The sequence below is a fragment of the Vulpes lagopus genome, chromosome 22 (genome assembly GCF_018345385.1).
Source record: "Vulpes lagopus strain Blue_001 chromosome 22, ASM1834538v1, whole genome shotgun sequence".
NCBI classification, from domain to species: Eukaryota; Metazoa; Chordata; class Mammalia; order Carnivora; family Canidae; genus Vulpes; species Vulpes lagopus.
Window position 1 is genome coordinate 9,606,090 of NC_054845.1, and position 23,710 is coordinate 9,629,799.

The 23,710-nt window shown below is 39.9% G+C and overlaps 1 protein-coding gene across 7 annotated transcripts in view; it reads left to right on the plus strand.

The window, feature by feature from the left end:
* Positions 1–138: 138 nt before the first annotated feature.
* Positions 139–23,710, plus strand: part of SGO2 (shugoshin 2) — a 55,833-nt gene continuing 32,261 nt past the window's right edge. For 2 of the 7 annotated variants that reach the window (XM_041737761.1, XM_041737757.1), the window contains exons 1-3: positions 139–301; positions 21,191–21,325; positions 22,776–22,951. In XM_041737761.1, coding sequence (XP_041593695.1) covers positions 21,193–21,325; positions 22,776–22,951 — 309 coding nt within the window. In that variant the 5' untranslated portion in view covers positions 139–301; positions 21,191–21,192. Of the gene's footprint in view, positions 302–15,553; positions 15,640–15,796; positions 15,913–21,189; positions 21,326–22,775; positions 22,952–23,710 lie in introns of those variants that run through there. The other 5 variants (XM_041737758.1, XM_041737759.1, XM_041737760.1 and 2 more) reach the window with 5 other exon arrangements.

Below are 23,710 nucleotides of genomic sequence, written 5' to 3' on the forward strand. Positions count from 1 at the left end.
CCCCGGGCTGGCCCCGCCCCGGACACGCCCCGCCCCGGGCTGGCCCCGCCCCCCCCGGACACGCCCTGTTCTGCCCGGGCTGGCCCCGCCCCGCCCCTCCGGCGGCGTCGGCCTGCGGGCGGTGGGGGCGGCCGCGGGAGCGCTCGGTGCCTGCCGGAGAGGCCGAGACCTGCCGGAGACACACCGCTGGGCCCCAGGGGAACGTTGTGTCCGCCGAGGGGCCCCATTCCCCCGAGGCTGCGATTGCTCGGGGTCACTTCGGTGGTAGGAGTTAGGAAGAGCTCCGTCTTCTCACTCCCAGGTGAGGACCCTTCGCTCCAAGCCGGGCTGCTCGGTGCCGAGGTTTAGCAACACGCCGCACGCTCTTGGCTAAGCCCATTCGCGGAGTGTCTGTTGTACTGCCCCATATTTTATTCCCATCACAGCAAGGAAAATTGAGGCAGGAGCGAACATCTAGTGAACACTGATGTCCATCTGACGTGCTGAGCCGTTTACATGACCTTAATTTTAGCCTAACAACAACCCCAAAAGAGTTCTTCCAGCTTCCAGCAGCACCCTGCCTTGTGCAAAAGACTTTTCTAGGTATTTCAAGATGAATAAAACATAGATCTGTTTTCAGGGTACTTTCCTAGAGTCAATAATAATTGGTTCCCAGTTCCTCTGTCTGGGTCTTGGAAGGGAATAAGCCAATAAGACCTATGCCCACCTAGTGCCTCAGGTAGTAGTGGGAAGATTGATTCCTCCTACAAATTGCGCATTAGCTGTGGACCAGGCACTAGGAGTGAAGGACTGCACGAGACAATCAAGGCCCCTGACCCATAGCACTCACATTCTGGTGCAGTGGTCAGAACACCTTTTCTGGGTGTGCCTGGCTGACTTCGTCATTAGAGCATGTGACTCTTCCTCTTGCAATTGTGATTCCAGTTCCATGTTGTGGGCAGAGATTACTTAATAAATAAAGGTTTAGAAAACAAAACCTTTCCTGTAAATGTTTAGGTTTTGTGGGCCACATACAACTACTCAACTTTGCTGTTACGGTGTTAAAGCAGCCGTAGATAACACATAAATGAGAATGACTGTGTTCCAACTGTACTTGCGCAGACTGGAATTTGAATTTCACATAATTTTCATGTGTTGTGAAATAGTCTTTACATTTTTTTACAACACTTAAATATGTAAAAACCATTCTTAGATCATGGGCCACACAAAACAGTTGGCTGTCTGTGGCCATAATTTACCTGCTCCTGTTCAAGTCGGAGAAACAGACACTGAACTAAGTAGTTACAGATAGTGGTAACTACTTGCAGGGAAATAGGATAATGTTGGGTGGAGATATGGCTGGGGTGGAGCAGGCCCTGCTGATGAGGAGACATTTAAGTTGAACACTAAGGATGAGAATGAGCTCACCTGCCATGATGGGGGGAAGAGTAATTTATGCAGAAGACGGAGCAAGCAGAGAGAGCCCAAGGCAGGAAAGGATTTGACAATTTGTTGGAAGAGAAGGGACATTAGTATGGCTGGAGCTCGGTGAGTGTGAGGGCATGGAGGAAGATGATATGAGATGAAGCTAAAAAGATGGGCAGAAGCCAGGTTTTAAAGCATCTGTGGCAGTTGTGGGAGTTTAAATTTTACTCTAGGCATAATGGAAAACCATCGAAAGGTTTTCAGCAGGGAAGTGGCATGATTGATTTACTATTTAAAAAAAAAAAATCACTCTGGCTACTGTGATGAGAATGGATTGGAGAATAGACAGCCGTGGCAGTAATCCAGGGGAGAAATGGCACAGCTTCTACTCAGTGATGATGGCAATAGAGAGAAGTGGATGGCTGCAAGAGATATATTTAGGAAACAGAAATAACAAAATTGCTGACAGTTCAGCTGTGGTATATTAGTTCAGGTTCTTTGAGAAACAGATTGTAAGGTCAGATTAGACATGTGAAAGACATATTGGGGAAGACACCCATGAGGGAAAAACAGGGAGGGCTGAAGAGGACTGGGGAAAACCTTTAGACTGATGCTGATTCAACTCTCATGGAGGTCAGGAAAAAAAATGGGTAGAAAAAGTTGTGGGGATACGTATAACATATATACACACACATACATACAAAGATGTTAAGTATCTTTTCATGTATCTGTTGGCTATCTGTATGTCACCCATTTTTTAATTGGATTTTTTTTTTTTTGGTGTTGAGTAGTAGAAATTCTTTATATATTTTGGATATCAATCCCTTATCAGATACATCATTTGCAAATATCTTCTCCCACTCAGTAAGCTGCCTCTTCATGTTGTTAATGGTTTCCTTTTGCTGCACAAAAGCTTTTGATTTTGGTATAGTCCTAGTAATTTGTTTTTACCTTTGTTTCCCTTGCTTGAGGAGTCATATCCAGAAACATGTTTTTAAGGTAGATATTCAAGAGATTACTGCCTATGTTTTCTTCTAGGAGTTTTATGGTTTCAAGTCTTACAGTTAGGTTTTTAAACCATTTTTTAGTTTATTTTTGTGTATGATGTAAGAAAGTGGTTCAATTTCACTCTTTTGCATGTAGCTGTCCAGTTTCCCCAACACCATGTATTGAAGAGGCTATCTTTTCCACACAGTATATTCTTGTATCCTTTGTCATAGATTAATTGAGCATATGGGCATGGGTTTATTTCTAGGCTCTCTATTCCTCCTATTGATCTATATGTCTACTTTTGTGCCATTACCATGCTGTTTTGATTACTGTTGCCTTGTAGTATATCTTGAAATCTGGAATTTGTGATACCTCCAGCTTTATTCTTCTTTATCGAGAAGCTTGAGAAATAGCTTTGGCTATTCAAGGCCTTTTGTGGTTCCACACAAATTTTAGGATTATTTGTTCTAATTCTGTGAAAAATGCTATTGGTATTCTGATAGCGATTGTGTTGAATTTGTAGATTGCTTTAGGCAGTATGGACACTCTAACAATTTTAATTCTTCGAATCCATGAATATGGCATATCCTTCTATTTTTGTCATCTTCAATTTCTTTCTCCAGTGTCATATAGTTTTCATAGTATAGGTCTCTAACCTCCTTGGTTAAATTTATTTTTAGGTATTTTGTTCTTGTTGCTGCAATTATAAATGGTATGATGTAAAATAATATATTATTTTATTAATTTCTCTTTCTGCTACTTCACTATTATTGTAGAGACACACAACAAATTTCTACGTATTAATGTTGTATCCTACAACTTTACTGACCTCATTTATCAGTTCTAATAATTTTTTGGGTGAAGTCTCTAGAGTTTTCCACATATATGATATCATCTCCATCTGTGAATAGTTACAGCTTTACTTCTTCACCAATTTGGATGCCTTTTGGATGTCTGGTTGCTGCAGCTAGGACTTGGCATACTGTGTTGAGTAAAAGTGGTGAGGGCAGATACTCTTTTCTTACCAGAAAGCATCATACTTGATTTCAAGGTTTCAGAGGTATTACATTACAGTGACTATAATGCCAAGGCTCCAGGCTGAGATGGAGTGGAAGAAAAGCTAATGGAGGTAAGCAGTTTAAGGAATGATTATTTTTAGATGAATTATCCCCATAAGTAATAAAGTCAACAAGAGTGGGAAGAAAGAGGAAACAGAAGCTAATGTCATCAATAATGGATAATTAGAAGAACTTTAGAGGGCTACATTGAAGAGACAATGAGAGACACTATATCCAGATGGCACATAGTTCAGATTAGCTAGGACTAGAGAAAGGAAGGAGGAAAAAGTGTTTAACAGTAACAAGAGAAGACACCAACCCACTTCACCTCCTGACCCTGATGTATGCAGGGAATGGAAGGAAAAGCAGTCAGTACTTGAGAGGGCTGCAGAGGAAGCACACCCTCTCAGAACAGACAAGTTTCAATTAAAAAAAAAAAGAAAAAAAGATGAGAGAAATTATGGTAACATTTAAAAAGGGAATTCTAAGAGGCTCATTGGAAATGTTTAAGAGGAATGAGAAGAGTTGAGGATGGATTCAGACTAGTGGACATAGTAGCAATACGAGAATGGGAGCCCATTTGGCAGTAGACAACTTGTGGGGGTGATTAACATAAACGGGGATCTGAGCCAGGATGGGGACAGTCCTATTGGTGCAAGATTCAACCAAAGCCCAGATTCTTAGCTCAACAGCATTGGGGTGACCCTATGCTCTGGCTGTTCTCCATTGTGTGGTAGACTGAATCGAGGGGAAGGTCTTATAAGGAGGCCAAGCTTCCAGAAAGCCCTTAACTGACTATACTCTCTACCACCTCTCCTGGAAGTAAGGATAATCCCAGCTCTGATGCACAAGAGCTTGAGGGGTAGGAAAAGAGGAAGCACCATACAAATCAAAGCCTGAATCAGAGACCTGATCAGACTTAAGACTACTCTTCTCTTCTGACTCTTCCTGGGATGGGAAAGATAGAGACTTGTCGTGATTGAGAAGCAAATAACTTTATGTACATCCTTAGGGAAAAAGATTCCCAAACCAAGGACAGCCCTGGTGGCTCAGTGGTTTAGTGCCACCTTTGACCCAGGGCATGATCCTGGGGATCCAGGATCAAGTCCCACGTCAGGCTCCCTGCATGGAGCCTGCTTCTCCCTCTGCCAGTGTCTCTGCCTCTCTCTCTCTCTCTGTCTCTCATGAATAAATAAATTAAAAAAAAAAAAAAGATTCCCAAACCATAAATACTTCCCTCCCTCTAATCCAGGATAAAGTATAGGAAGGAGAATGAGAGAGTCTGGTTGCTGGTGCAGTCACTCTGGTTTATTTAATCTGGATGGGTTGCAGTGTTTCTCTTTTTAAATGCCTGGTGTAAGTGTGCATGCCCATCAAAATAATACTAGTATAGAATTTTTGTGTAGCCAAGTTAATAGCAGCCATAGCTGCATTAATCTGAATTCCCTAATTCCTTCTCCAAAAAAATAATACAGAACAATAAAAAGAACAAATAAAACTACAGGAACCTCATGCCACCTGCAAAACTAAAAGAGAACTCCCAAACTTCAAATTATCATATTTAGAGAAATAAACACCAAACCTCAGCAGTGTCTCTTGGTCCTACCACAAGTTGTCCTACCACAAACTTGCACAAAGATAAAGGGCAGTCTGGAAAGAATACATAGGAGAAAAGGATAACTGTTGACGGGCCTATAATTGATCTAAATAACCAGGACAAGGAGAAGTCTAGTCTTGTGCTAGACTAGTGGTAAAGAACTCTGGTAGATCAGAATATTTACTATATATTAAAAAATTTTTTAATGAACATGATTCAAGGTGACAATGTATGGAAACCATTGCTTCTAGAGGTATAGAAGGTAAGAAGGGAATGGAAACACATCCTTTGGGGCTTGGTGAAAACAAAAGAAGTAAAAGGAAAGTTTAGGGTCAAGTTAGGGTAAAGATATCCAAAGCTGTAAAAATATGTAATCATTAATCTGTATCACACACACACACTCACACACACACACACACACACACACTATCCATTAAGAAATTATTTCACTACAGAAAAGGGCACCTTTGAACTTGAAATCTTACAAAATATCCAAACTCTTTGAAATAAATAGGTGGAAATAGAGTAAATATATATAAAGCTATTATAAGAAGACAACAGAAAAGAAGACCACTCCAGCTCTGATTAAAAAAAGTACCGCTCCAACAACAACAACAAAATAACCCCAAAGCAGAAGAAAACAGCAACACAAACTCTCAAGTAAATTAAATATCCACAAAGAAGCTTTTGAGGATATGATAAATTACCTTAAACCCAAAATTTTAAAAACAAAATTCAATAATTGTGAAATAGAAATGGATGTTTTATAAAGGAAGAAATAAAAAGATTGAACCCAGGAAGAAAAAGACCAAAATTATCACAGAAATGAAGCATAAATTGCAAAGTATTTGGAGGAAATAAAGTCCAGTGAAAATTTAATAAGTGGTGTTGAAAAAAGACAGGAAAATGCCAAGATAATGAAACAGAGATACAAAATGAAAAATACTTAGGGTCAGAGAGAAATGAAAGATGAAGAAGAAACAACATACAAATAATGGTGGGACTTGAAGAAGACAAAATGACACTGGAACAGAACTATAGAAGAATATAGAAATCTGTATACCGAAAGGACCCATCAATTACATGGGAAAATTAAACCAGAATTATCAATTTCAAGATATAGATAAGTAAAACTATTGAGCTTCAAAGATAAAGAAAAATACCCAAGCCTTCAAGCAAAAAAAGATAAAGAAATTACAAGAATGAGAGTATTAAACTGACACCAGACAGCTCAAAAATGACACCCATGAAAGGCAACAACAGAAGAGCACTTTTTAAAACCTCAAGGAAAAAATTGTGAGTTAAGAATATTCAGTCAGGGGGATCCCTGGGTGGCTCGGTGGTTTAGCGCCTGCCTTTGGCCCAGGGACTCCGGGATTGAATCCCACGTCAGGCTCCCGGCATGGAGCCCGCTTCTCCCTCTGCCTGTGTCTCTGCCTCTCTCTCCTCTCTCTATGACTATCATGAATAAATAATAATAATAAAAGAATATTCAGTCAACTTGTTTTTCAGGTACTAAAGCAAGAGGAAATGAACTTTAAACAGGAAAAAATCGAGGAATTTTATATATCTGAGCCCTCCTTGAAGAATATGTGAAAAGATGTTTTCTATCCTACCAAGTGACAAAACTTTATCAAAAGGACTGATGGTCAACATAAGAATGGATAAAGAATATGTGGTGTATATATACGATGGAATATTATTCACCCATAAAAAATAATGAACTCTTAACATTTGCAACATGGATGGATCTAGAAAGTATAATGCTAAGTGAAATAAGTCAGTCAGAGAAAGACAAATACCATATGATTTCACTCATGTGGAATTTAAGAAACAAAACAGGTGAACATAGGAGAAGGAAATGAATATAATAAGATGAAAATAGAGAGGGACAAAAACTATAAGAGATGCTGAACTCTAAGAAACAAAGTGAGGTTTGCTGGAGGGGAGGTGGTTGGGGGAAGGGATAATTGGGTGATGGACATTAAGGAAGGCACCTGCTGTAATGAGTACTAGATGTTATATGGAATTGATGAATCACTAAATTCTACCTCTGAAATTAAAAGACTGATGGTGATCATTTACTATATTTAATTATAGATCTAAAATAACACAATGGTGAGAACAATATTTAAAGAATAACGTGTGATAGGTTCTAACAAAGTAAAAATAATGTAAGTAAAATGGGAGACACCAGAGAGAAAAAAGAAAGTAGAATAAGTTCATTGATTGGTTCATTGATTGTGATATAGGCAATAAATGGGGGTTAAAGGATAATGTTAAAATTGATAAATCAGGTAAGAGAAGGTTAAACAAGAAAGAACTCTAAGGGCTTCATAAAGGGTATAAATAAAAAGATAATCACAAGAATTACACTACAAACCTTCCTAAATGCAAAAAGAGATTTTAAAAATAAAAAGAGCAAAGGAAATGCATCATATACAGAAAGAAACCCAACAATTATAACAATGTTACTATCATTACTTTATATAAAATATTTTTAACATAAAATGATGGTAGGACTAAGTATATGTCATATCAACCAATATGAATAGGTTTAATTTATCTGTTAAAAGAAAGATGTTTTCTTTTGGTTCACAAAGAATGCAGCTGAAAATAAGAAACCTGTCTAAATCAAAGTGACTCAGAAAGTCTAAAACTAAAGTAATGAGCAAAAGTGTGCTAGGTAAGTGGAAACAAGAAAGCAGACGTTGTGATCCTGATGTCAAAGTAGAATATAAGACAAAATGCATTAAATGAGGCAAAGAAGAAAATAAAATAAATAAAATAAAATAAATGAGGCAAAGAAGGACATGTTTTAATATCACAATTCACTATGAATATATACCAGTTATGAATTCTATTCACCAGACAACTCAGCGACACATAATGAAGCAAAAATCATAGGGCATGCAAAGAAACACTATAGAAATATGCTAATAGTAGGAAACTTAAATATACTACTTCCAGTACAGATGAAGTAAACATATAAAATAAGAAAGGAAAATAAATAGATATGTAAATAACATAATCAGGAAGGTAGATCTTAGGGGTATATTTATTATACACCCTGAAAATAGAGAATACAATAGTAACAAAGAAGATAAAACATTTCAGAATAAAGTTATCAGGAAATGTGCAAACCTTACACGAGAAAAACTTTAAGGCACTCTTGAAAGATAGAAAAAAGGACTTGAACGAATGAGAAGACATTCCAGAATGTTATAAAGATACTACTCTTCTCTAAGTTAATTTATAAACTTAACAAGTACCAACCAAAATACTAACAAGATTTTTTTTAAATTTTTTTTTTTTATTTATTTATGATAGTCACACAGAGAGAGAGAGAGGCAGAGATACAGGCAGAGGGAGAAGCAGGCTCCATGCACCGGGAGCCCGACGTGGGATTCGATCCCGGGTCTCCAGGATCGTGCCCTGGGCCAAAGGCAGGCACCAAACCGCTGCGCCACCCAGGGATCCCCTAACAAGATTTTTTATGGAGCTAGACAAGTTGATATTAAAATTCACTTGGAAAAATAAACATGCAGAGATAGCCATGAAAACACTGAAAAAGAAAAGTTTATGAGAGGAGACTGGCCCTACCACTCATTAAAATACACTGTAAGTCTGTTTTTTTATCTAAGTACTGGTGCATAAATTGACAAAGGAGTGGAATAAAATAGAAATTTACAGAAATAGATCCAAATACATATGGCAATTTAGTATGTGATAAACATGGTATCTCAAATTACTTGGGAAAAGGTGGACATTTTAACAAATGTTGGTGGGACAACTGGTTTGCTATTTGGAGAAAGATAAAATTAAAACCAAGTGTCAAACTATAATCAAGAATAAACTCCAAAAGGACCAGGGATATAAATGTCAAAGATGATATCATATAAGTACTAGAAGAAACCATGTATGATTTTTCTCTATAACCTGGAGATAGGAAAAGACTTTCTACGACTTTTCTACTTACTATGACTCAAAATTCAGACATAATAACATATATTGATAAATTTGACTATGTTTAAACATATTTTGAACAAAACAGAGAAATTCCTGTAAGACAATTTACACACACACAAACCTTTTTCACATATTTCTCAAAAATAGGAAAACATATTCAAACTCACTTATATATGAAATGCATATTAAATCAACCTTCATGGTATATCTCCAACAATATGAATGTTCTATGCACAAAGTTAGTGATTATAGTATTGTAATTGCAAAATACCAGAAGAAAACTAAATTCCTATACATAGGAGAGTGTGTAGATAAAGTATGATACATCCATATAATGGAGTACTATGAAGTTATAGAAAAGAATGAGGTCATTTTCTATGAACTAATGTAGAGTGATTTCCAGGATATTTTAATAAGTGAAAAAAGACAAAAATGCGAGAATTTTGCTCATGTCACGTTTTGTATAAGAAAGAATGGGAGGAGCGCCTGGGTGGCTCAGTCCATTAAGCAGCTGACTTTGGCTCAGGTCATCATCTCAGGGTCCCAGGATCCGCCCCATAGTCAGGCTCCCTGCTCAGCGGGGAGTCTGCTTCTCACTCTCCCTTTACCCTTACCCCCTGTACATGCAGTCTCTTTCAAACAAATAAATACAATCTTTTTAAAAAAAAAGAATGGGAAATGAGAAAACCTACATATATCTAATCAATTGTACAAATAGATGCATAGGAATGAATCATAAACAAACTATTAATTGCCTACAGTTGGCTACTGTATTGGCCACTGTATACCTACAAATTTCTGTTGTTTCAAACTATAAGTGTGTGGTAATTTGTTACAGCAGCAATAGGAAACTAATGCAGGCAGTTTGGAAGTAGGAGAGAGAAAGGAAGAGTGATGCTTTTGAATATATGCATTCAGAAAGTTTTGACTTTTGAAATTAATGTTTCCCATACTAAAATGCATAGGTGAGTATAAACATACATGCATATAAAGATAGGGGAAAAACTAAAACTATATACAAGTAGACATAAGTAAACCTAACCATAACTCAAATGAATATTGTGGTCAGCCACTTTGAATAGAGGCGAGAAAATTCATGAATCTAAGGAACTTTATTTTTTTTTAAATATTTGTTTATTTATTTATTCATAGAGACACAGAGAGAAAGAGAGAGAGGCAGAGACACAGGCAGAGGGAGAAGTGGGCTCCATGCAGGAAGCCTGACATGGGACTCGATCCTGGATCTCCAGGATCACACCCTAGACTGCAGGCAGCCCTAAACTGCTGTGCCACCGGGGCTGCCCATCTAAGGAACTTTAGATCAAAGTATGTGACCACATCACCTCAAGCAAAAGATTAAAGCAAGAATAGTAAACAAATCTTCAACTCTAATTAGTCAAGTTTTCACAGAGTTATGGATTAGCAATTCTGAAATTACTTTCTGTGCAGTCTAGGACTGACAAAAAAGTAAATATATTATAGTTGGTAGGAACCAGATTCCTCACTTTTGCTGTGGTTATATACATTGGAAAGGAAAATGGTAGAATGAGTCCTTTTTTTTTTTTGGCAATGGAAGTATCAGTGCAAATGGATGGTTTTTAAGACAGATAAGGTAATGGATAGAAACAGTAGATGATAAAGATAGAAATATGGATGTTTATGTACATGCAGGTATGTATATATAAAGGCATGTCTATTTTCAAGCTCTGTCTCTTTAGAGAGCCTAGAACTAATGACACCCCAGTAGCAGTGGGCCCACCAAGTGCCAGATTTTTGGTTTCTAAATCCATTCTGCCCATTTTTTAGTAAAAAGAACAAAACTTCTTGGTGAAACTGCTGATTGATTGCAGGGCTGGGTCTGAGAAAGTACAAAATGAGCCAGAGGTTGGCCTCCAGGAGGCTTGTGTCTCTTCCTCCCCTACACTGCCTCTCTGGCTGCCCTTTCATCTTTCTCCACGTTAATGTTCACCAGGGTTCTGCTTTCTACCCTTCTTGTGCTTCTACACGCCTTCCCCCCGTAACTTAACTCCAGCGGTATCTATTACTGTTCACTGCTGACTCCCAAATCCAAATATCTCTTGGAGTTGCATGTTTTATATCTGTGTGCCTGCTGGACGTTCCCACCTATATATCCCGAGGGGATTTCAAACAGAACTCATTATTGTCCACAACTGCTGTTCCTTTGCATTTGCAATGAGGAGTAGAAGGAATAATGGGTATGTTGAGCACAGGTGTGGATGGAGGTCTTCTGGGACCCTCTCCAGCAGCCTGGGGGATGTCCATGTGGAGGGAACTCTGGAGATGTGGGCTTTGGGGCCCTGCACTCTTGGATGGAGCATGCTAATGTTAGTCTATTAGTAAAGGTAGTGAGCACCACAGCTCAGTTTTCAAGCCCTCCCCAAGCTTCCAGTTTATATGGTTCAGATTTTATCATAGGAAATCTTTTTTTTTTTTTAGATTTTATGTATTTATTCATAAGAGACAGAGAGAGAGAGAGAGAGAGAGAGAGAGAGAGAGGGAGAGAGAGAGAGAGAGGGAGGCAGAGACACAGGCAGAGAGAGAAGCAGGCTCCATGCAGGGAGCCCGATGTGGGACTCGATCCCGGGACTCCAGGATCACGCCTCGGACCGAAGGCAGGTGCGAAACCACTGAGCCACCCAGGGATCCCCTTATCACAGGAAATCTTGAGTAAAAAAGATGTTCAAACCTTTTTGGAAAAACCTGTGGAGGCCCAAGATAGAGACTGGGAAGTAGACCCAACCCCAGTTTCTCAATGTAGCCTAGCATGGGGACCAGGGAGGAGGCAGTGAAAGAGCCCTCATAAGACCTGCTGGAGATCATCCAGCCAGCCAACCAGTTAGATGAGACCCTTGGGTATTTTATCCCTCCCCCAGAGAAACCTGCCTGCCACACGTACTTACACCTACATCAGAAATAAGAATGCTTAGTGCTCCTGTTACATATTCCCTACCCCTGCCTGAACCAGAGAAACAGTGTTGAATCATCTTAAGTCTCTACTTGCCATAATGTATGGGAATGGATTGTTTGCTTGTCTTCCTTATCCCTTAGGAAAAGAGGATTTGCCTCATCCACCATCACTCCTGGCATAATGCCAGGTGCAAAAGGGACGTAAGAAAAGTTAATCAAAGAAAAGAGGTGGCTGGTAAGCAGGTAACACAAGTAGGCTTGCATGATGAATGCCATGCCTTGAAACTGAAGTAACAGAATGGTCGCGGCCAGACTGCCTGGGTTCAAATGCCATCTATACCACATACTAAACTTTGCAGAAGTTATTTAAATTTTTGTGTCTCCATTTCCTCAAGGAAACGGAACAAGGAAACAATAGTATAACAAGGAAATAATAGTATCTACCACATAGGATCACTGTGAGGATTAAAAAGCATATAAAGGTCTTGACACAGTGCCTAGGACATAGTAAATGCTTGATACATGTTGTCTGTTATGATTATTACCTATCCCTAACCTGGCACAGCAGGAAGTCTTTTCAGTAAAGAAAACAGAAATAATTATTGTAATACAGTAACATAAAATACTGAAATGAACCTTTGTCATTCTTTTGGCTGCCCAGCTCAAAAGCCCTTCCTGAGACTAGATGGAAGGCAGAGATGGCCTCTCACTAAGAAACTACAAAAACCAGCCCCAGGCTGAATGTTCAGGACTCCCTTCCAGCTAGAGTTTGTAGCATCTGATCCAGGCTTGACCCGTCAGACACACGCAACTCAGGCCTAGCACCCGGAGCTAGTGGTGCCAGACAGAAGGGATGGAGAACTTGTAGCAGTCTTGCCCACTTTCTCCAGAGGTAGCAGCAGTGGCCATCCCAGTGGTAGCATGCAGAGCCGCCAATGGCTATGTAAGATCCGCAGTATCCTCACAAGACTGCGGCTGGCTCTGTTGCCAAGGTCCTCTTGTTCCTGTTTTCAAGCTCACATCTCTATCCTCTCCAGAAGTTCTTTAAAACACCCACTGTTCTTTTCTGCTTTCTGCCAGCCTTAGTTTTTCTTGGTGTAATTCAACCTGCCAGATTGATATAGGTGATCAGATCAGATGGTTTAATAAAATGTAAGTCCGCTATTTCTACTTTGTTTTATTTGTTTATTGATTTGCAGTGTGTCTTCTACTCAGCTCCTGTTGAGGGTCTGTTTTTCTAGATGATTTTGTGGTGTGGGGGTGTGAGTGAGAACAATCAAATTTTAATTGACTGGAACCTACCCTTGGAGAAAATCGGAAGACTAATGAGTGTAGGAATAAAGGAAAATGGAGGGTGAGAAGCAAAATCCACAAAATGGAGTGCCTTGTGCAGGAGAGTATCGTAACAGAACTGAGACTGCATTTAATTTAACTGGTTTGCTTTATAGATAAGGAGCCCAAAACAAAGAACACACAGCTAAAGTATGTTCAAGATAAAACCAACTCTCTCTTCACACTCTTAGTCCAGGGCTCCTGCCTCTATCCATTCTAAGAGGCAAGTGACCTAAAAGCAAGCTCAGATCAGGTTATATTCAGTTCAATTAATTATACCTTTTAAGTTTATGGTTGCTTATGAAAAGAATTTACACTATCAAGAGCTTTTTACAATTTACAAAGCACTGATTAAGTTCTCTCAACTACTCTGAAATAAGATAATCATCACTTTTTAAAACAAGGTGTTGGGGGGCAGCCTAGGTAGCTCAGCGGTTTAGCACCACCTTCGGCCCAGGGCGTGATCCTGGAGACCTGGGATCGAGTCTCACGTCAGGCTCCCTGCATGGAGCCTGCTTCTCCCTCTGCCTGTCTCTGCCTTTCTCTCTCTCTCTCTCTCTTTCCCTCTGTCTCTCATGAATAAATAAATAAAATCTTTTAAAAATAATAATAAAAAATAAAACAAGGTGTGGTATTTATGTCTTGAAAAAGTTTGTAACATTTCTTTTATCTGTGGCTGCGCCCCCTTTTCTATTTCTTTTGGTGTTGAAGTTGTAGCTACAAAATAAGTCAAGAGGAAAGCAGTATTAGCGTATTTGAACAAAATGGTCTGCTGGTTGGAACCATCGTAAAAATATACTGGATGTTGTTATTAACCTCCATATTACAAATGAAGAAGCAGAAGCGCGACGAGATTATATGACTAGGCCAAGATTAAATAAACACTAAATGGCAGAGCCATGACATGGTTCATTTAAAAAACATATTAACATATATTGAGCATTTAATGTGTCAGACTGGATAAACAAGATATAGTGGTAGTTAATCCCTAGATAAACCAGAAATTTCTGTAACCAGCATATTACATTCTAAACCACTTTTATGGAAGTTTTTTACTGAACCATAAACTAATGTTAGCAGCTGGCCAATCAATAAATACTCTTCTACTTACACAAGATTCATGTAGCCAGATCTCTTTGGTCACAGACTATGAAATATATTATACTAAAAAGGTCTAACTCAGAATCATACTTTACATGATTTCTAGATTCTCTAAAGTAAAATGGAAATTTGTGATTCTCAGATGTCCCCCCAAATGAACAAAACATTGACAAGAATATGAAGTTGACTATATCACTGTTTATAACCAATCATTAAGATCTAGATTTAAAAAGCTATTTTCAACTTCAGTTTTTTCACTCTAATGTCATACAAAGAGGGAATTTTATTGTCAGTATAGTTTTTCCAAGTGTTTCCACAGATTATGAAAGTCACTCGTCAGAGGAAAACTAAGCTAATTTACTTGGACATAAAGAGAATAATATATTTTTTAATGTAGTTGCAAATAACGAAAAACTTTCCCTTTCGACGTTTCATAATGCAGTATTTATTTTCTTCGGGTGATTGATTCCTTTGACCTGGCGTTGTAGGTTTTCACCATTTAACCAGTCCAGGAGCTAGCAGACCTGCCCTTTTTCACTGACGCTATACCAGATGCTCCCAGATCAATGACAAGAGGGGAAACACTTTATTTTTTCACAATTAAAATAAGAGTTGTAGATTAATACACAGTGATCATGCATGGGAAGGAGATACACACTTTTATTGACTGTAAAATGGAATTTAAAGGAAGGTTTGTGTTACTTGTTGAGTTGAAATAAATCCTTTATACTGGGGGGAAAAAATCTCGTACATCTAGCTGAGCCAAACCATTTGTATTAAGACCTAAATACTGAGACCCAAGGTTTTAAAAAAAAAAAAAATTTTTTTTCATTGCTGCTTTTCCTTGAGCAAGTTGAAAGAAAAATGGGGCGTGCTTTTAAGTGAAAACTAAAGGTCCTGGCATCATAATGCAAAGATGACTGCCACGCCTTCCGGACATCTAATAGGGGTGTGTCTGTTAAAGGGACGTTTCCTTTGGGTTCAACGCATCAGCAGGCGCTGCAGGGCAACCTGCCTGGAGCCGTCCTCGGGTCCCGCGTTGCCCCAGGCTCTCCTGGCCACGCCCGCCCTGTCGCTCAACTCGCGGTCCCGCCCCCTTCCCCCTCCCACTTCCTGGTAACCGCGCTCCTTTGCGCGGCCTCCTGGGCATCTGATTGGTCGGCGTGGTAACCGCCAACGGCTGCGGGGTTTAAACCGAGCGCTCGCCGCGGGCGCCGCGCCTCAGGAGCTGGGTGCTCGTCGCCCCCGTGCTGAAAGGGGGTAAGTGCGGGGCGCTTGGCGCGGCCCGGCTGTGGGGGGAGACCCGTGCCTTTCCCGGCCGGACCCCCGGCCCTGCTCGCCAGTCTCCGGTCCGGCGGGCCCCGCGCGGCCCGTGGTCCCGCCCACCGCCCGCCCGCCCTCCGCCCGCCCTCCGCCCTCGGATCGCTCCGAGGGCCTCTCCCCGACTCCCTGGCTTGGACGTGAGTGGCGGCCTCTCGTCCCTTGGCGCCCGGCTCGCGACGGGGACGGGGACGGGGACGAGCGGCCAGTTAGGTCAGCTTCCTGAAAGAAGGGGCTTCCGTCAGCGCCCTGATTTTTAAGAACATTTTCTACCTCATCATTGTGAGCACTCGCTCAGTCACTGCTGGGTGAACTTTAGAGACTGCTTACCCCAAGTTCTTTCCTCTCTTTCTTTTTAAGATTTTATTTACTTATTCATGAGACACAGGCTGAGGGAGAGGCAGGCCCCCCAAGGGAGACCTGACGTGGGACTCGATCCCGGGGCTCCAGGATCAGGCTCTGGGCGGAAGGCGGCGCTGAACCGTTGAGCCACCCGGGCTGCCCTCCCTCATTTTTTTTTTTTAAAGATTTTATTTATTCATGAGAGACACAGAGAGAGAGAGGCAGAGGGAGAAGCAGGCTCCCTGCAGGGAGCCCGACGTGGGACTGGATCTCGCGACCCCGGGGTCACGCCCTGAGGCGGAGGCAGGTAGATGCCCAACCGTCGAGCCACCCAGGCGCCCCGGCTTAGGCAAGTTCTTTGGGGGAGCCCTCTCCGTTAGGCTCTCTACTGCCAGGAAGGTCGGCTCAAGGCGAACGGGTGATGGAAGACTGGGAAACTTAGAACTTGTGCTGGGTCTCCATGGGCAGGTAGGGTTTCGGGAGGGAATAGGAACGACAGTTTCTCTACCTGACGGATCCGATTCAGGAGAACCGAATTTGGAGCTTAGTATTTCTGATGTAGAGTTAGCCGGGATGATGGAGACCTGAGCTGCAGAACAAATAATAAAGAAGGCCTGTTAGCGAGGGCTGTATGCCTAGTCCTTCGGCAGCCCCGGTGGCTCAGCCGTTGGGCGTGATCCTGGAGACCCGGGATCCGGTCCCACGGCGGGCTCCCTGCATGGAGCCTGCTTCTCCCTCTGCCTCTCTCTCTCTTTGTGTCTCTCATGAATAAATAAATAAAATCTTTTAAAAAAATACATGTCTAGTCCTGTACTAGACTCTGTAAGTACATTGTTGGTTTGTTTAATCCTTACAATGAGATGCTCTTACTATTACTTTGTAAGTCTGAAAGTTGAGACTTAGAGATGTTAAGATAACATAGCTATGAAATGTTAAAACTGGGATTCCCAACACAATCTCAACCGCTGTTCATAACGCCTCACTTTTGATGTTAAGTCCCCCATGAATGGTACTCCAGTGGTCTGCCTAGGTTCCTTGAGTGTTACTTGTGGGGCTGTTAATGTGCAGGGTGACAGGGCAGTGTTAAAAGGAACACTGATTTTCTGGCTTGAGCATTTGGGTGGATGATTGCTAGTGCCATTTATTAAGTTAGGAAACTAAGAACCAACTTATGGGGAGGACAATTCAGTAAAATGAGATTTGATCTTTCAGACTGGATTTTTTTTTGGGAGACACACAAGATTTCTATGTTAGTATCTCTTCAGAGGTGTGAGATGCAACCATTTGTTGGGAGTTTCTGTATGTGCCTGTCTTCTATCTATGGAATATGTGATCTTTGATTTTACTTTTTTTTTCTTTTTGGCAAAACTTTTATTTATTTTATTTTTTAAGATTTTGTTTATTTATTCATGAGAGGCACAGAGAGGCAAGTTCTTGGGGGCAGAGAGAGGCAGAGAGAGGCAGAGACACAGGCAGAAGGAGAAGCAGGCTCCATACAGGGAACCCAACATGGGACTCCAGGATCATGCCCTGCGCTGAAGGTGGCGCTAAACCGCTGGGCCACCAGGCCTGCCCTTGGCAAAACTTTTAGAAGAAACATTGAGCCTTAGCATTGTAAGGTTTCTAGTTAAACTGCCCCATTGCCAAAAATTCTTCTAAAACTGTCTTCTCATTATTTGCTTGACATCTCCCTATCTTCTGCTCAACATTTGCAAAGGAGACTCATTCCAGTATTGGTCAGTTTTTAGTATTCATTTATTCATGGTTTTACAAATGTTTATCCAGTAGCTACTATATGCCAGGCACTCTTGACACACTTAGGGACAGTAGCAAACAAACCTGACAAAAATCCATGCCCTTATGAAACACATTTTAGTAGGAGAAGACAGAATAAAATAAGGAAATTATGTGATCTTAGATCAGCCAATGATGAAAAATACAGGAAGTGAAATAGGGTCGGGTGTGCAATTTTAAATAATTTGGTCTGTAAAGGCTAAGAAAGTAACATTTGAGTAGACTTGAAGCCACTGAGTAAGTAAACTAATTATTTGGAGGAAGAGTTGAAACAAAGGGGCAAAAAAAGGAATATAAAGTTTCTGTAGTGGGAGTATGCTAAGGTAGCTAGTGTGGCTGGAGCTTAGTGAGAAAAGGAAAAGAATGGTGAAGAGGTCAGATAGGTACTGGATTGGGAATGGGGAAGGGGAGAAGTGTCAAATTGCATAGTACCTTACAGGCCATTATGACTACTCCAATGAGATGGAAAACCACCGGAGTGCTTCTAACAGAGGAGTGACATGAATTTTCATAAGGTTTAAAGGGATCATTTTGGTTACTAGATTGAGAATAGATAGTAGGGAAGAATGTGGAAATGGACACCATTTAGGTAGTTATAAAAATAACGTACGTGAGAGGCAATGGCAACTTGAGTGATTAGGTGGCCCTAATGGGACATGTGAAAGTTGGGCCAGCATGACTAGTGGTAGAGTGGATGTAGGATATGAGAGAAAGTGTTCCAAGCTGAGCAAGTGGAAGGGTGGATTTACTATTAAATGAGATAGAGAAGACCCAGTGGAGCAGGTTTGGGTGGGGTAAGTTTAGGACATGTTAAGTTTGAGATACATATTAGACATCCAAGTTAGAGATGAGGAGTAGGCAGTTGGATAAATAAGTCTGCAGTTGATTTGGTTATAAATTTGCAGGTCATTGGCATTTAGATTTAAAGGCCAGAACAGTAGAGGATACCCTCACAGGAGTATATATACATAGAAAATGATGAGACCTAAAGATTGAGATCTGATGTACTCCATTGGTAAAAGGTTAGGGAGATACAGAATAATCAGCAGAAGAGACTTAGAAGAAGTGGTCAGTGAGGCAGAAAAAAACCCAGCAGAATGTGGTATTTTGCAAACCCACTAAAGGTATTTCAGAGAGAATGACATGATGTCATATACCATGATTAAATTCATAGATTAATTGAGAACTGGATCTTGACTACTGTATCTGACTTAGTAACATTGCAGTTTAGTATCTTTAATGATCAATTAATGTTGGTGAGAGCAACAACTTGATTAGAGTAGATCAAGAGGGAATAGGTCCTCCTATGTATTGGAGACAGCAAGTGTGGACAAGTCTTTAAAGGAGTTTTGCTATTAAGAAAAACAGAGATAGGGTAATAGCATTCAATCATCAAGAGATCACTGGCATCTTCTTAAGTTTTCCATTTTCATGCATTTACACATGCCATTCCTTCTTCCTGGAATACCCTTTCTAACCTTGATGCCTGACAAATTCTTTGTTTTTAAGACTTATTTATTCACTTAAAAAATATGTATTGTGTTCATATTATTTGTCAAGCACTAGCCTGTGAGCTGGGAAATACGTCAGTGAATAAAACAGAAAAAAATCCATGACTTTCTAGAACTTTCTAGTTGGTAGGAAATTAGTAAATTCTGTAGTATATTAGAGATTTAGATGCTATGGGAAAAAAAATAGAGACGGGTAAGAGTAATCAGACATGCTAAGGGAAGGAGCTGCAGTTTTGAAAGGCCTCACTTAGAAAAGCAAAGACTTGGAGGAGAGTGAATTTGCCATTTTTGTATCTGGAGGAAGAGCTTTCTTGGTAGAGAGAATGACCAATAGAAAGGAAAGGACCTGAAGCTGAAGAATGGATGCCGTCTGCCAAGCAGTTAGAGCTTGGTGGCCAGTGTGGTCTGGAAGGAATGGGCTGGGAGACAAAAGGAAAAATTCAAACTGGAGAAATGGGAAGAAGAGCAGATGATGGAGGGACTTGACCATTGAAGGACTTCAGTGTTTATTCTGAGAGAAATGGGGAACCATTGGAGACTTTTAGATTGTGTAGACTAATAAATACACTGTAGTGAGGGCAGCGGTGGAAGCAGAAGTATAAGAGGCTATTAAAATAATTCAAGTAAAGTGTATCAGCACCTTGGTCTAGGCTGATAGTAGTAGAGATAACTGAGAAGCAGTCAGATTCTAATGTATTGTGAAGGTTGATTGGGATATGAGAGATTTTTGGCCAGAGCAATTAGAAGGATGGAGTTGCCATGAACTGAAATAGAGAGGGCTCTGAGTGAAGCAGGTTTGGGCAGAGTAAGTTTGCTATGCCCTGTTTTAGTTACTCAAGTAGTGCTACTTAATGTATGGACACTAATGGAGAGCATTTGGAAGCCTAACTTGATAGAATCCAGGACAGTCTTCCCATCACAAGATCCTCAACGTAAACATATCTGTAAAGACGCTTTTTCTACATGAGGTTTAGAATGATGGGGATTGGGACCTGATATCTTTGGGGTATCATTTTTTAGCCTACTATGGAGCTGGAGAAGGATTAGGATGAGGGAGATGAGGGTGACTTGGGGGTCCGGAGGTTCTGTGATTGAAATAAAGAGGAGAGTGAGATTAGTCCTGTGGACTTAGGCAGGTAGTGGAAAGAGGCTGAATATTAGGAGTTAGGTAGCACAGGTTTCTCTGAAATGGAAGCAAGGAGGCTTGGGGAGGGGATAGGAGTTTACAGAGGTTGGTCTTGTCTAAGTACATAGCTTAGCATCAACTGTACCTTCTCAATAAAACCCTTCTGGTTCTTTTCCTCTGCCCAGGCAGATTTAATTACTTTTATGCATTGTGTATTATATCAGTTATTCTTGTCCGAGTATGATGTGATTATCTTCTTCTTTCCACTATTAGACTTTAAAGTCTAATAGACCTTAACTCAAATGGACAAATAGACATGTTCAAGATCTCCTGCTTATTCCTCCAAATTAGCTAGTCCCCAATCCCATAAGATTGGGTTTATCTATTCTGTGCATTCTCTAAGGTTACACTTCTTACAATGTATCAAAATAGGATCTGTACCCACATTGAACTCTGCATTCCATGACTATGCATTCCTGTACGACCATATCCTGTTTTCTGTCCCCAGTGCCTAACCTAGCTCCTGATACATAGATATAATAATATAGGTTTGAATGAAAAAACAGTCCTTCCCTTTTTTGGATACTACTTTAAACCACTTTTGACTAAATGCATACTTTCAGATTTAGACAAAGTGTTTTTACAAATACTATCAGTTATCCCTTTTTCTTTTATTAATCAATACTCTGATTTCTTTCTTTTTTTAATTTTACTTTAGTGATGGAGCACCCAGTGATGGACACTGGCTCACTTTATACTTCTGGAATTAACAGACGTGAGAAGGACAAAAGAATTTCAAAGACTGGGAAGTTGAATGTTTCTCTTGCTTCAAAAATCAAAACAAAAATCCTAAGTAAGTACCATTAGTTTTAAAGTATGCTCACATTTTTACTTTCCCCTGGAGAATTGATATAATGTTTGGTCCTTTATTTTATCGAGTATGGAAATTATTAAAAAGATTATTTTTGTTAATTGATGTTTTGTCCATTCAATCTTTCCTGTCTCCTTCAACTCCTGTTAATTGAGGGGTTATGATGATTTACTCTCAGTGCTGACAGTAGAATTTTCAGCAGTAAGGCTGACGTAGCCTAAGGCAGCTACCTCCTACACAACAAAGAAAATACCATGTGATGTTGCTGGAAAAGAGCTTAAAAAAAAAGTGACCTTGTTCTAGCATGCTGTAGCAATAAGATGATGGGTAATCTAGATGTGGTGGGCCCAGATAGAGTGTTGTAGTGAATGATTTTTGTATAGCTAAAGCTCATGAGGGTACTAAGCATTTGGAGATAGGGTTTCATGGATTCTGGAATTAAGGTTTCAGAAGTAGGGGAAAAAAGAAGTAGGAAAAACTGCCAAGATAAATTCTCATCACTTCTGAAAATGATCTCCGTGGTTTGTAACCCAGAGTAGGAAAAGTTTCCAGCTGATATAGCACCTGTGAAGGGTGACTGTGTGTGCCCTGTGAAATTGCTAACATCCTGCGTATCTTTTCTTTTTTAAAGATTTTATTTATTCATGAGAGAGGCAGAGACACAGGCAGAGGGAGAAGCAGGCTCCATGCAAGGAGCCCGACATGGGACTCGACTGGGTCTCCAGGATTAGGCCCTGGGCCGAAGGCAGCACTAAACCACTGAGCCACCCGGGCTGCCCACATTACTGATTTAAATTATATTTACATAGTGCTTGTAAAGGGAAGGGGTCAAGTTTAGGTTGCAGTAAATGCCTAGAGATAAGAGTTGAATATTTAGAATAGAGATAGAAGATCCCACAGGGTTTAGATGATCTGTCCAACCCTAGAGTAAGTATGCTCCCTTTCACTCAAGATTTTGAAAAATGGACTTTGAGAGCATTAACTGATTTGTTCAGTTCTGGAGCCACAGAAACTGGCTTTAAAATTTTGACAGATTGGCTACCCTAATACCTACTCCAGTTAGAGCTTTAGAATCAGCTTCTCCATTCTACCTCCTAGTCAAAGTAGGAAGGAAAGTAGGGCAACAGGTAGCAAACTGAGTTTTGTAACTGGTATAATTATCTAGCATACTATGTCTATCCTAGATGTCTTTATCCCTGACTCCGTATTTACAACATTCTGCATTCCTCACAGCTCTTTTATTCTTCTTCTGTCTAGCTTTTATTTCTGTGGATCCAAGCTCGATACATTTTTTTCAAAACTACATCTAGACTGTCATTCTATTGTTTACCAACCCTAGTTAAAACTTGTATTTTACCTAAAATAGTTTCATTAAGGATATAAAAACTATGAAAATGTAAGTTCAATATTAACTTCTAAAATTTTTTTACAGACAATTCTTCTATTTTCAAAATTTCTTTAAAGCACAACAACAGAGCATTAGCTCAGGCTCTTAGTAGAGAGAAAGAGAATTATCGAAGAATTACAACTGAAAAGATGCTATTGCAAAAAGAAGTAGAGAAACTGAATTTTGAGAACGCATTTCTTCGCCTAAAACTAAATAATTTGGTATGGAAACTATATTGTGTTTGAATTCTAAATTATAGAATAATTATTAACTATATTATTATAGAAGCTCTAAAAATTTTTTCAAATCTCAAATTATTGTAAAAAACTATTGAAAGTATGCCATATTAATTGACAGACTCTTAATGGGTAATAAAACAGATATTGTAAGTCTACATTCTGAATGGGCACTTAGGGCTCTGCAAACCAGTATAATAACATGATCGACATTTGATTGTTTATCATTAGCCAATCTTGATGCATTAATACATTTTAAAAGGATGGGCATAATTCTTCCAATGAAAGGAGGGGAATTCCCAGAGTGTTTGTATTTTTTTTTTAACCCTAGCATTCCCTTGGCTACACACAAAATAGAATGAAGATTGTAGTAGTTGCTTTCCCTTCCAATTTCCATCTCTGTCCACAGAATGGTCAGCTAGGCCGCAACCATAGATCTAACTCTGAAATGCAGAAATTAATTTAAAATGGAAAAATTGATCTCTTCCTGAGTGTTAAATTGCCTGACAAACTATGTTTACTTGCCATGGGATGTATTATTATTGGAAGATAGAGGAATGTTTATAAGAAAATTTAAAATTGAGAGCTCAAAAGCAGTTAAGGAATGTGTGTGTCTTTTAGCTTAGCATGATCTTTTAGCTTAGCATGATCTCAGTTATTTTCTAGTCTTCTCAGCTGATGATATCCATAATTGTATGATACAATAAACCCTGAATCTTAATTAAGAGAGGTCTTTATTTTACA